This window comes from Plasmodium relictum (genome assembly GCF_900005765.1).
Source record: "Plasmodium relictum strain SGS1 genome assembly, chromosome: 6".
Classification (NCBI taxonomy): domain Eukaryota; phylum Apicomplexa; class Aconoidasida; order Haemosporida; family Plasmodiidae; genus Plasmodium; species Plasmodium relictum.
Window position 1 is genome coordinate 644,694 of NC_041684.1, and position 13,790 is coordinate 658,483.

A 13,790-nucleotide genomic window follows, 5' to 3' on the forward strand; every position below is an offset into this window, starting at 1 on the left:
AACAATATGCAAAGAATATTATTTTTTTTTTTTTCTTAAAATAAAGTCTATTAAAATTATTGCATAAATTAAAACCCTATGCATGTTCAATAATAATTAAATGAAAAAAAAAAAAAAATAAGCTAGTGATAATATTTTTTGTTGAAATAAAAAAAAAAAAAAAAAATTGTAGTAATATTTCTTGAACTTTTAAAAGTTTTATTTTTAATATTAAATATAAAATAATAGTAATTATTTTTTATTTCTTTTTTTTAATACAAAAAAATATTTAAAATATTCGAGAATACTCATTTTTATGCTCCACTTATTCTCTTCTAATGTGATAATAATGAAAATATTTTAAAAAATAAGAATTTTATAATATATTGATAAATTGAAAAAAAGATAACTTTAAAAAACTTAATTATTTAGTATATCAATTGATTAAAAATATTTTTTTTATTAATTTGTAATTTTTTTTTACAAAAAGAAAAAAGAAATAATGAAAATAAAAATAAAAATCCTGTTATCCATTAATTTTATTAAAAAATATCATAATTGATTCAAAACTTTGTGATATAAATTTAATATAATTCTTAAACATAAAATAGTTAGAATTAAAAGAAATGAAAATAAAAAAAATAATATTTTATTATAACAAAAGTTTCATAATTTATAATGAATTATAACTGATGTACTACATTAAATTTTTTTAACAGTCCTTAATTCATTTTTTTATATTCGTTAGTTTCTTTTCAAAATAGCAAAAAAACACTTTAAAATAGAAAAATGTCGATGTAATAAAATTACATAATAATGTAGCGTATTATAATTTGGAAAAAATTTATATATTTTAAATTTAAGATTTTATATTAAATATTAAGAATAAATTGTTTTTTTTTAACTTTTTTTTTTAATGATGTTAAAAATAAAAAAGGAAAAAATTAAAATTCTAAATTTTTTCAATAAAAAATGATACATTTATGTCTTTTTTAAATAATGAGTATGATTAACATATGATATATAAAAGTTAATAAATATTATGGAATAGAAGATTTTTTAATCACTGTTGGCAAAAAAATATCCAAAATATAAATATTTAAATGTATATAATTTTTTATTTCTGATTTCTTTTTATTAAAATATAATATTTATATAACATTGTTTTATATACAATTAATATATTTTTATATGCAGTTTATGAAATACTTTTATTTCTCTTTAAATAATTTTAACATTATATATTTACATTTTTAATTTTTTTTAATTATGTTTATAAAAATACTCTGCTTTACTAAAAAATAGTTCATGTATAATTGCCAAATGTATAAAATGAAATATATAATATATATTATAATGAATAAAAAGAAAGGAGCATTATTCTTTTTAATTGAACATCTATATATATATTATTAACGATAAATAAGATCTAAAGGATTTTTCGTTAGAAATTTTTTTTTATCCTTTTATTATAAGAAATAGAAAATGCATAATTTGTTTCCTATTCCTTGTGAAATTTATGATAATACTTATAGAATAAAAATTTATATTAATTAATTGAAGCAATAGAAAAAATAAAATGTTATTTCTCTAATATTTACAAAAATATAGAATATAACAAATAGAAGTAGGTATACATGTAACACACCTGTATTTCTACAAAATAATGAATATTTATGTATCAGCCTTTATAACACCAACAAACTTTTTACTCTAAGATTCAAAAATGAGCATATGATACATGAAAGCATTCATTATTAAATTTTCTGAAAGATTGGCACCAAAAAAAATTAATTACTAATATAAAAAGCTAAACAGTTCATATATATTTCCATTGAAAAAATAAAAAGTATCCTTCGTTACTTTATACAAATTTTATTATCTTTTAAAATAAAAAAGAAAAGAAATTATTGCAATATATTTATTTTTCACTTTAAAATTAAATATTTTATTTCAATTTATTCTTAGAATGCTATTACCAATAATTCCTTTATTTTTTTTCCAAAATTTATATATGTAAGAATAAAGAATTAAGAATAAATTATAAAAAAAAACAGAATAATTTTAACTTAGTGTAATTTTATATTTTGACGTAACTTTATTTTCTAAAATTGGAATGTAAAATTAATTATATTATTAAAAAAAAAATAAAAGAAAGGAAAAGAAATATAACTTATATAATACAATGTAAAATTGAGAGAGATATAGCATTTATAGATAACAAAAAAAAAAAAAAAATAAAAAATAACGGAATTATGAAAATAAATTGAATGAATTAATAAAGTACCTCATAATTTTTTTTCTTCTGATACATATAAAAATTTCTGAATATGCAATCTGATAATTTATACAAAGGTAATGCAATTTTATTTTGTTAATTAAAAAAAAATTTAAACATTATTAACTTAAAAGTATTATAAAATTTTTTATATATTCCCCTTAAAACACCAATAAATTATTTAATAGGTTAAAACATTATAACAACACAACATGCTTACATAGAAATAATGCTCTCACAACTTGTTCTTGAATCAGATCATTTAATTATATACACATATTGGAGTAAATAAATATTATATCAGCTATATAAACAACTAAAGACTCAAATGTATTTAATGAATAACAAAGCGTGTAATTTTTTCTTTTAAATGAAATATAAAAAATTTTTTTTTAATAATTATCATCCAATAACCTTTTAGTTTCTCAACATAATTTTGTGAATAACAAAAAAAAAGAAAAAAGAAAAATACATATTCTGAGTTTTAAATAAAAATATTTTGCATTATTAATTACTTTTAAAAGATCTTATATAAAAGTACTTAATCATATTAATTTAATATTTTATATATAAAAGAAAGAAAAAAAATAAAATTTTATAAATATATTTTTTTTTTTAAGTTTTTGTTTATATTTGTTAAAGACTTCTTTCTGAAATAAAATTATAGTATATTTTGAATGAAAAAAAGTTTTATGTTTTTTTTTTCACTTTCGAAATTTAAATTATTTTATAATTTGTTTAAATCTTAAATAATTAACTGTAATATAATAGAAAAAAAAGTTTTAATTTTTTAGTAATAGAAATAAAAAACATTATAAAACTAATTTTAAAATTAGCATATTATTATAGAAAAATAAAAAAAAAATAAAATAAATTACTGCATACTAATAAAAAAATATAAATGCAAACTAATAAAAAAATATGAATGCAAACTAATAAAAAAATATGAATGCCAACTAATAAAAAAATATGTTATTGCCAACTAATAAAAAAATATGTTATTGCCAACTAATAAAAAAATATGTTATTGCCAACTAATAAAAAAATATGTTATTGTCAACTAATAAAAAATATAAATTGCTATCAACCAATAAAAAAAATATAAATTGTTGTCAACTAATAATAATGATGAAAATAAGAGACGTGAATATTAACAATTTATTAAATAATTATTTTTTTATTATTAAAATGATCTATGGTATAATGCATGAAAATGATATGTCTCCAGATAAGATATGGTTAAAAATAAGATATATGATTTATATGCAAACATATTATTTCTTTTTTAATAAATAAGACCACATTAAATTTGTAATATAAGTGCCTAGTTTATTTATATAATACTAATAGATCAAGTTAATGCAATCAAAAAAACATATATAGAACGTATCTTTTTTACTTGCATGGAACTAAAAATAGAAAAATATAGCGATTATAAATAAAATAAAATAAAATTTTAAAAATGTAGTCAAATAATAATTTAATTTAAAATTTTTTTTTCATGTTTCGTTCATTCTTTACTAATTTGTACTATAGTAATCTCTATATACCAAATTAATAATTCTTATTTATGTATTAATAAATCAAAATGAGAATTTCAAAAGTGTTTTATTTTTTTAATATTTTTTTAGTTTCTCACTTGTTGATGCCTCATTTATCAAAAATAATCCATGATACTAAAAAAGAATTAGTTTCATTAAATGATGTTGAACGTGAATTAAAAAGAAAAGAGAAAAAAAAAAAAATAATTTTGTATGCTACTTTAGCAACAGTAACGGCAGCTTTATGTGCAGCTGTAGGATTTGGAATTTATTTTCACAAAAAAAAAAAAGTTAAAAAGGATTTAGAGGATGATAAAAAAAAAGGAAATAAATTACCTTTGAAGCCTTTTGAAAAAGAACCAATAGAACATGAAGACGAAGAATATGAGGAGGATCCTAAACCTTCTCATCCTTCTCATCCTTCTCATCCTTCTCAACCTTCTCATCCTTCTCATCCTTCTCAACCTTCTCATCCTTCTCATCCTTCTCATCCTTCTCATCCTTCTCAACCTTCTCATCCTTCTCATCCTTCTCAACCTTCTCATCCTTCTCAACCTTCTCAACCCGCGAAATTACCTGAAAAAGAACCTAAGAAATCACAGAAACATATTAAACCTCTAACGGTTAATGTAGAAACACAGACTTATGATCCCGACATAATTGGTGATAAAGTTGATAGTCTTTTTAATAAAAAAGATGGATCTTTAGAAATTAATCCACAAACAAAACCTGAAGTACAGCCACAAATTGAAGTACCAGGAGAATTTGGACTAGTACCTTTTACAAAACCATTATCTGAAAAACCTGCAACCCTTAAAATATATTTTCCTGAAGAATCATCTAATGAATTATTTAATCCCCTTAAATCAAATTTAAGCACATTTCTAAAATTTCCATATTTACAAACATCTAAAATTATAGTACCCGATAAATCATTGTTTTCTTCTTCTGATGATAATCAAGATAAATTAGAATCCACTGAGCCAAAAAAAATACCACAATCACATCACTTGAAACAATTCAAACATAGTGAACCAACAATTTCACAACCAAAAAAAATACCACAATTACATCACTTGAAAGAGTTCAAACATAGTGAACCAAAAATTGAAGAATCACCAAAAATTGATCCACTAGCATATCAAAATATATCATTAGAAGTCAGTGAACCAACAATTGCAGAACCACCAAAAAAAATACCACAATTACATCACTTGAAAGAGTTCAAACATAGTGAACCAACAATTTCACAACAACAGAAAAAAAGTCCTCAATCACGTCACTTGAAAGAATTCAAACTCAGTGGACCAAAAATCAAAGAAGAAATTGAAATGGATACATTACCATATGACTATAAAAAATCAGAATCCCCCAAAGAACTAAAACTCTTGCAAAAATTAAAAACCTCTGAACAACAAAAAACAACTTCACAATCAGATCAGGATAAAATATTAGGACCCAGTGTTAAACCAAAAATGATTTCTCAATCAAGTCATTCTAAAATAGCAAGTCCACCCAGTGGTATATCAAATGTTATTTCACTATCATCATATCAACCTAAAACACAAAAAGCCACTGATAAACCAGAGGGTTTCTTTGAAGACTCATCTTCAGAACCTAAGCCTCTTCCACCTTTTAAAAACATAAGAATGTCGTCTCCTACTCCATTTAAACAACCAAAAACTATTAAATTTTCTCCAATGAAGAAATCAGCTTCAAGTGCAAGTATTGTTACTTCTAAACCTCAATTAAAAGAAGGTATAGTATTTGCATCTACAAAAGAACACGCAGATACTAGTAAAACGGAAGGCAAAAGTCATAAAGCAAGTAGTAAATCATTTGTGGATAGTACCTCACCCATTGCGCAAAGCTCAAGTGTTGAAAAAGCTATGACTAGTGAAAAAACTTCGTCTCAAAGTTCATCGAGTACACATAAGGGTGATGAATCAAGTTCTTAAATTAAATAAGATATATAAGGAACTTGGACTAATATAATTAATTAAATATTAAAAATCATTAATGAAAATTATTTATTTTTATATAATAGTTTTGTAAATATTATAATTATAATCCAATTAGATGAGTTAAGAAATCATAAGAAAAAAAGGATGATATGATAATTTTTCAAAGATATAGTAATGCCTTATTATCTAAGTAGTATTGAAATGTCTTAGATCGTTCATTAATACATCTTAAACTTAATAATTTTAATAACAGAAAAAATAATAAAATAAAAATAACTATATTTTTTTATTATTTTATATGAAAATAACATTCTGAAATTGAAAAAAAAATCAATATCATTTTATATATAACTGTGCATGATAAATTATTAACGATATTATTGTGTATTACTTAGATTTTTGAGCATGTTATTTTAAATATTTAATAGAAAATATATATATATGTCTTGCATAAATATTAATTAAATTTTAATATATACATTTATATATATTATTATTTATCACTATGAAATTATATTCTTTTTTATTTTTCATTATTTTCGTAATGTATTTGAAGCATTTATTCGAAGTATTTATTCCTTTTTTTTTTCATCATTTTCTTTTTTAAAATTTATATTTTTATACTTTTAATGTGTGTAATTAAAAAAAAAAAAAGATAAGAAGCTCCAATATAAATAAGAAACTAATATTAAACTTATTATTGAAATATAAAAAAAAAAAGGAAATGTAATTTTTGAATTGAGCTTTTTATATTTTTTTTTTCAAGGAAATATTAACGAAAAATATCATATATCATGAAGAAATTATTTGTGAATTTATTGATATATAAGAAAAAAAAAAGAAAAATTAAAATTAATTTATGTATAGCAATATCAATTCACTACAAAATAAAAGATAACGAAGTAATAAAGAGTTGCTAAAATATATATTAAGTAATGAATTTTTCTATTTAAGAAGTATTTTATCTTATATAAAAGAAGCATGCACGCATGCAACATTATTATTGTAATCTTAAATTACATTATCTTTCTTGATTCACAAAAATTTTATCTTTTAGATAAAGAACAGTAATAATCATTATAAATATATAAGAATAACTTATTTGGATTTATGTTTTAATATAAAAAAAAAAACTAAATAAAAATTTAAAAAAACATAAAAAGGATTAGTATTTTTTTAATTTCAACTTAATAGTTAAATTTTGAGAATGTTACGTTAATTTTTTTTTTTAATATTTCTGTTCTTAAATCAAAGAACTAACTTTGATGTTGTGGGTTCATATCGCATCATGAAATTTACATTTTAATAAAAAAGAAAAAGTTATTTAATACATATTTACTAACAAAATCAAATGAGAACCATAAAAGTATATAATTTTTTTATCTTTGTATTATTTACTAGTTTTGTACTATTGTATTTATCATGTGAAAATTTATCTATCACAAAAAAATTAAATGCCTTAAAAAGAGTTGAAAAGGAACTAGATAAAAAAAAAAATAGGAATATACTAATTATAATTTTGTTTACGGCTGCAGGATTAGCTTTATCTTTTGCAATAATCAGAAAAAAAATTTATGAAGTAGTAAGAGAAAGGAATTATAAAAATAGGGCAGCGGGTAAGGATGATTTTTTTGATAATACCAAAAATTTCTCTAGAAAATATAACAAAATTTTATCGTTATCAAGTGATTACTTGGATAATGAATTTTATAAAGCTTCTGATAAAAATAAAAGCAATGTAAAAAATTTTTCATTTTTACAAAAGGCAGTTAATGACACACAATCTCGTCTTCATGTAACACTTTCAGATTACGAATTAAGGTGTATACTTCGTGAATTATATAGACGAATGGATGTAAAATATTACGATTATATGAATAATAAATATAACAAAACAAAAGATAATGATTTAAATAGTTCTTTTTCAGTGAACAAGCCATCATACAAATCGAAAATCCCTTTACCTCCAGAAGTAATTAACAAGAACTTTATGAAAGCTTTAGATATTGCGAGCAAAGTAAAGAAACAATTAAAAGATGATTTTTTAAAAACCGATGATAATAATAAAAGTATATCACCAAAACCACATGATACAAAAAAATTAGTTAATTTTGTTGCCAATAACGAAGGTTATGAATTAACAAAAGAGCAATCTGATGAATTATGTAAATACACTCATTTAACTTCCTTAGAATTATACTATGAACATATGAATAAAATAAATCCAATGCTTAAAAAACCAAAATTAAAAACTTACAGTATGGATATGAATGTCTTTTCAACCTTTAATAAAAAAAATATGCAAAATCATAAAAATCAAATTATTTTGGGAGCAGAAAATGTTGAGAAGCATATATAAACTCCTTTTACTGAAGTTAAAGATCAATTATAAATACTTAAATATTATATTTACTTACATTTATGTTTAAATCAATTAAGAGATGGAGAATCTTCATTTTAGATATTAAAATGTATATAATGGTTTAATATCTTATTTTGTTGTAAACTTAGAAATAAAAAAGTATTTGGCTTTTATTATAAATTTAAACACAAAAATATATTATTTCTAAGGACGATTTATTTAGCATTTACCTTGTATTTATATACTTTATATGAGAAGCAGCACATTACTATAAATTCTACCATAATGAGATTCACTATATAAGATTGAAACTTATGCAATTTAAGTTTTATATTTAAATGTTTTAGTTCCAACAAAAACAAGTGGATTTAATTAAATAACTTTTTTTTTCTTTTTTTGTTGTATAATTAAAGGTATTTTTGACATTTTTCTTATAAGGAATCATAATTTAACCAGTTTTGGTTATTTATATTAGTGTGATTGATAATAAAATAGAAGCTTTCTGTTTTAAAATTAAAAAATTAAAAAAATGTGTATTTTAAAGTACATTCAGATTTTTATATAACCTTCTATTTTTGTTTGCTATCATTTGTAATAAAGTTTATAAATCTAATTAATTCTTTTCATCAAACAAGATTTTAAATAGTAATATTATTTTAATTTTTATATTTCATGCACAAAAGAAAAAAAATATTTCCTATTATATATATATATATTTAATTTTTTTTTTTTACTCTTAAAACTTTTTTTTTTAAAAAATTAAAACCTTTAATTTTTAGTTTTCCTTTTTTTTTTTTGTATTTTAATTTGATCATTATGTGTATAATTTGTTCAACTTTCAATGTATCTATAAAATTTTAAAAAATTAAAAATTCCCACATATATATATATAAGAATAAAAAAATGTAATTAATATGTTATAAGTAATAATATATAAAATATATTAACATAATTTTAATTGTATTTTTTAATTTATCTTTTTACAAAATTTTAAAAAAAAATTTAAATGCTATAAAATTGTTTAAGTCTATAAAGAAATTCATAAAAGATAAGTTTTATATATAAAATATATTGTTTGGAAATTAAATTTTAAAACATAATAAAAATTGTACTAATACACAATACAAAAGGTACTGTATACATTTTTAGCTAAAAAAATAATTTTTAATTTTTTTTTTATTAATAGTGATTATTTTATTAAGAATAAAATCTTTAGTTTATATGAAAATGTAAAAAAAAGTAATTGATACTTGATAAGTATGCATTCAAGTTAAAAGTAGTAGAGTAAAATAATAGAATCATTAATAAATAACAAAAATAAAAAAATTTTTGGCATATATTTTTAATACAAAAAAAAAAAAAAAAAAAAAAAATTAATACTTTATATTTATTTTGTTTATTTGAAATTTGACTTAAAATAAAAAATACTTCTTTTATTTTACTTAAGGAAAATTAAAATTTAGAAAAAAAGAAAAAGCAATTAAACAAGAATATTCAATTTATATATGAATTAAGATTTTACAAAATAAACATAAAACTTTTACATAAATATTATTTATTTGTCTCTAAATATATTTATAAAAAAATGCTTAATGATATTATATCTTAATTTTTTATTTTTATTATTAATATTATATTTTTTTTTTTATTTTTCATTAGTTTTTTTATTAAATTTAAATCTTATTAGCAAGTTTAAAATTTTTATTGAGCCCGTTAAAATTTTTTTAAAAATCTTGTTAATTTAAATAATATACGCAAACAGATAATTGTTAATATGAGACCGATATTAAAAAAAATAAAAGAAAAAAATTTATTATAGCCAAGTTTTATTTTATTTGCGATTAAATCTTTTTTCCAAAATATTTATTTTTTATTTAAAGTTCTTATCTAACACCTGTTCATCATTTATGAATTCACTGCATTTATCGACTTAATATATATTGTATATCCTTTGATTCCAGATCATATTTATATCTAAAGGTAGTTTGTACAAAAAACACATGAAAATTAACTTAATGATTTAATAATCAGTAAAATGTAATTAAATTGTTAGATTGTGATAAAACATAATTGTAAATATTAAATGAATAAAAAAATTTTTTTAGGGAATCCGAATTTTAACAACCTTTTTGATATTAATCTTCATATTTTTTTATATATACATTACTCTCAAGTATAACTACATTTACAATTGTATTATTATAAAGCACATTTTAATAAAGAACATACTTCATATTTTGATTAAAAAATATTATAAATAAAATAATAAAAAATTATTGTCTTCTTAATAATAAGTAACTATTTAATAATAAAAATCCTAAATGTATTAAACTTTTTGAATCTATGATTACCTCAGTATATAAAAAAAAAAAAAAAAATTAGAAAGATTATAAATAATTCATATAATAAATTTATTTTAGACATTAGTCTGAAAGGAAAAAGAAAAAAAACGCCATAAAAATACAAATATAATTAATTAAATTTTTTTTTTTTTTTTTTTTTTCTGATACAAAAATAAATATATTTTTTAAAATACTAGATTCCTAAATAATATTTTAATGCTAATTTTTAGAAGAAGATATCTGTTATATAACTTCTTTTTTTTTAATAGAATATTCATAAATTTAATAAAATAAGAAAATTTCTCCTTAAAATAATTTAGTTCATATTTTAAAGAAGATAGTTATATATTTGATCACACAATATTAATAATTTATAATATATTTCACTGTGAAAATATTAAAGATAATGAAATGCGGAAATAAAATGTCTTTTTTTAAGAAATAAAAAAAATTTGAAATAAATATAGTTTATTGAAAATAAGATAAAATACATTTAAAATCATTAAAAATAATAATAATATATTTTTAAAGTAAAAATCTACCTCGTAAAAGAGGATACAATGAAAAAAAAAAAAGAATTACAATTAAACAGTATTCAAAAAAAAAATAAGATGCAACAAAAAACTTTCATTATAAATAAACAGAATAACAAATATATGTTATTATTCAAAAGGAAAATAATATAAAATAGTCATATTAAATAAACAGCAATTGGAATTTGCTCAAAAAAAGGTACAAACATAATTACATTTAATTCAGTTTAAATATATAACATATATTATTAAAAAAAAAAAAATAATAATAATAAATTAAAACATATTTACATTTTATTTAACTTTTTTAAGAATTCATTATTGGTACTGTTTTCTTTTCTAACTTTTTCCATTTCTTTCATAGAGAGTAAGTTCGTATGGCAAGATGTGCAAATAGTTTTCAATCCTATAAATATTTATACATTAAATTTTTTAATTAATATAAATTATATTATATATAATATCACTATTCATATAGTCTCTATTTTCTTTATTAATATATATTTAATATGCACCTTCAACCGTGTCCCAGTGTACTTTAACATTTGTTTGCTTTACTTTATCACATCTCCAACACCTACAAGAAATATTAAAAAACTAAGTAACTTTAGAGAATCTTAATTTTTTTATCTTTTATTTTTTACATGAACGCTTTTAAAACATTATATTTGTGAACAACAGCATTTTTTGCATCAAATTTATTGTCCAAATGTTTTCTGGGCAATGGCTCAAACTTTTTTAAAAGCTTAACTGCTTTATTCCTTTCTTTACTTATATTTGAAGATAATATACGTATTAAGTCACTTTTTTTATAATCTTTATGTTTTACCATGTTTATATGAAAAAAATAAAAATATAATAATAAAATGGTAATATAATTAAATATGATAAAAAAAAAAAAATTGAAATAAAATAAAATAAAATAATATATAATTCATAAATAATTAAAAGAAACAAGTAAAAAAAGAAATTTTTTTTTTATTTTGCATATATAAATATTATGTATCTTAACATTATTTCCCTAAATATTAATAATTACAAATTACGAAAAAATTTAAGAAATAATCATAGTATAATTTTAAATTAAAATATTTTTATATATTAAAAAAAATAAAAAAAAAATAAAAGCATGTATATATATATATGTAAAATTGATTAAAATTTTTTTTTTCTTTTAATACTTATCCCATTTCATTTTATTCAGTGAAGGTTTAAAAATAAAATTTCATTATAATATAAAAAAATGTTTGAAATAAAAGATAAAAATGATAAAAGAGTCCAAAGAGAGAATATAGATGAAATAAAAATAATTTTCACTGACTTAGATGGAACTCTATTAAATGATGAAAATAAAATTTCTGATTTAAATTTGCAGAGTTTAATAAAAGCAAAAAATAAAGGAATAAAAATAGTAATTTCTTCAGGTCGCACAATACTATCAGTTGAAAGAATTATTGGTAAATACATTAAAAAAAGTAACTTAAATCTTTTACCAGGAATATATTTAAATGGATCAACTACTTTTAATTCAAGTGGATCATTACTTATTGACGCAGTTATTGATAATAATTTAAAAATGGAAATTAATGATTTTACAAAAAAATTAAATATCTCCGAATATAGTGTTTGGTACTCTTCAGATAGAACCTACTGTTTTTCTATGAATGATGAAATTCAGCGTTTGTCCGAAATAGAAGGTATGACTCCAGAAATAATAAGCGAAGAAGAGCTAAAAAATTTAGGTGTATATAAAGTTGCATTTTGTTTAAATAAAAATAATTTAGAAAGTATTTTAGATTTAAGTAAAAAAAAACTTCTAAATAAAGTTAATGTAGTAAATACTTTTAAGAATTATATTGAATTATATCATCAAAATATAAATAAATTTGAGGGAATAAAAAAAATATGTAATTTATATAATATTAGTTTAAATAATGCATTAGCAATAGGTGATGGTGAGAATGATATTGAAATGTTAAATGGTTTACCATATTCAGTATCTGTAAGTAATGCCTCTGATAAGGTTAAGAGATGTGCTAAATACAATGGTCCGTCAAATAATGAAGATGCATTAGCTCATGTGCTACATGCCTTTTGCGATATTTAAAAAAAAAAAAAAACCTAAATATTTCCTTATTACTATAATTCTTTCTTGTAATACTTTTTTAAATAATTAACATTGTAATTATTCTTCCAATTTACAAAAAGTAACAAAATATTTTAAATAAGAAAAATTAAATACATAAAGATTATTTTATTTTACTTTATTTCATTTTATTTATTTTTTTTTTTTTTGGGTATCTCACAAAAGTTATATATTTACTCAATTATCAAAAAGACTTTTTTTTTTTCAATTTTCTAAATGATGGACAAGCACCATTTTATTCTTATTTAAAGCAAATCATGTTTAATAATTATTTTATTGACATATTTTTCAATTTAAATATATTTATAATTGTACAAATTGTTTTTATTTAACAGTTTAAATTATTATAAAATGTAAATTTCTTTTTCTTTTCTTGTTTTTATTTAAATTTTTTTTTTTTTTTTAAATTTCTTTTATATAATATATATTGTAATTCAAGATTTAATAAATTTAAAGATTTTCTGTGATTCTTAAAAAAAAAGAACAGAAAATTAAAAATTCATATATCAATAAATAAAATTGAAAAACTATAAAAATAAAGATCATTTAATTTAAAAATTTCAAATAAATATGTATCTTAAAATTATTATTTTATAATATTATTAAAAAAAAAAAAAAAACAATTATTAAGTTAAAAATATAGTA

General features: G+C 19.0%; 4 protein-coding genes across 4 annotated transcripts; 3 read left to right on the forward strand and 1 right to left on the reverse strand.

Annotated features, from left to right (window-relative positions):
* Positions 1 to 3,845: 3,845 nt before the first annotated feature.
* On the forward strand, positions 3,846 to 5,756 carry ETRAMP (early transcribed membrane protein; the record flags this gene model as incomplete). The annotated part of the gene is made up of 1 exon (XM_028675632.1): positions 3,846 to 5,756. The coding sequence occupies one exon, from the start codon at positions 3,846 to 3,848 to the stop codon at positions 5,754 to 5,756; it is 1,911 nt and encodes a 636-aa protein (XP_028532202.1).
* A 1,357-nt stretch (positions 5,757 to 7,113) lies between these two features.
* On the forward strand, positions 7,114 to 8,121 carry ETRAMP (early transcribed membrane protein; the record flags this gene model as incomplete). Its single annotated transcript, XM_028675633.1, has 1 exon — positions 7,114 to 8,121. One exon carries the CDS (start codon positions 7,114 to 7,116, stop codon positions 8,119 to 8,121), a length of 1,008 nt encoding a protein of 335 aa, XP_028532203.1.
* Positions 8,122 to 11,286: 3,165 nt separating this feature from the next.
* On the reverse strand, positions 11,287 to 11,831 carry PRELSG_0617100 (conserved Plasmodium protein, unknown function; the record flags this gene model as incomplete). Its single annotated transcript, XM_028675635.1, has 3 exons — positions 11,287 to 11,405; positions 11,515 to 11,576; positions 11,644 to 11,831. 3 exons carry the CDS (start codon positions 11,829 to 11,831, stop codon positions 11,287 to 11,289), a joined length of 369 nt encoding a protein of 122 aa, XP_028532204.1.
* Positions 11,832 to 12,242: 411 nt separating this feature from the next.
* On the forward strand, positions 12,243 to 13,106 carry HAD1 (haloacid dehalogenase-like hydrolase, putative; the record flags this gene model as incomplete). The annotated part of the gene is made up of 1 exon (XM_028675636.1): positions 12,243 to 13,106. One exon carries the CDS (start codon positions 12,243 to 12,245, stop codon positions 13,104 to 13,106), a length of 864 nt encoding a protein of 287 aa, XP_028532205.1.
* Positions 13,107 to 13,790: the final 684 nt, after the last annotated feature.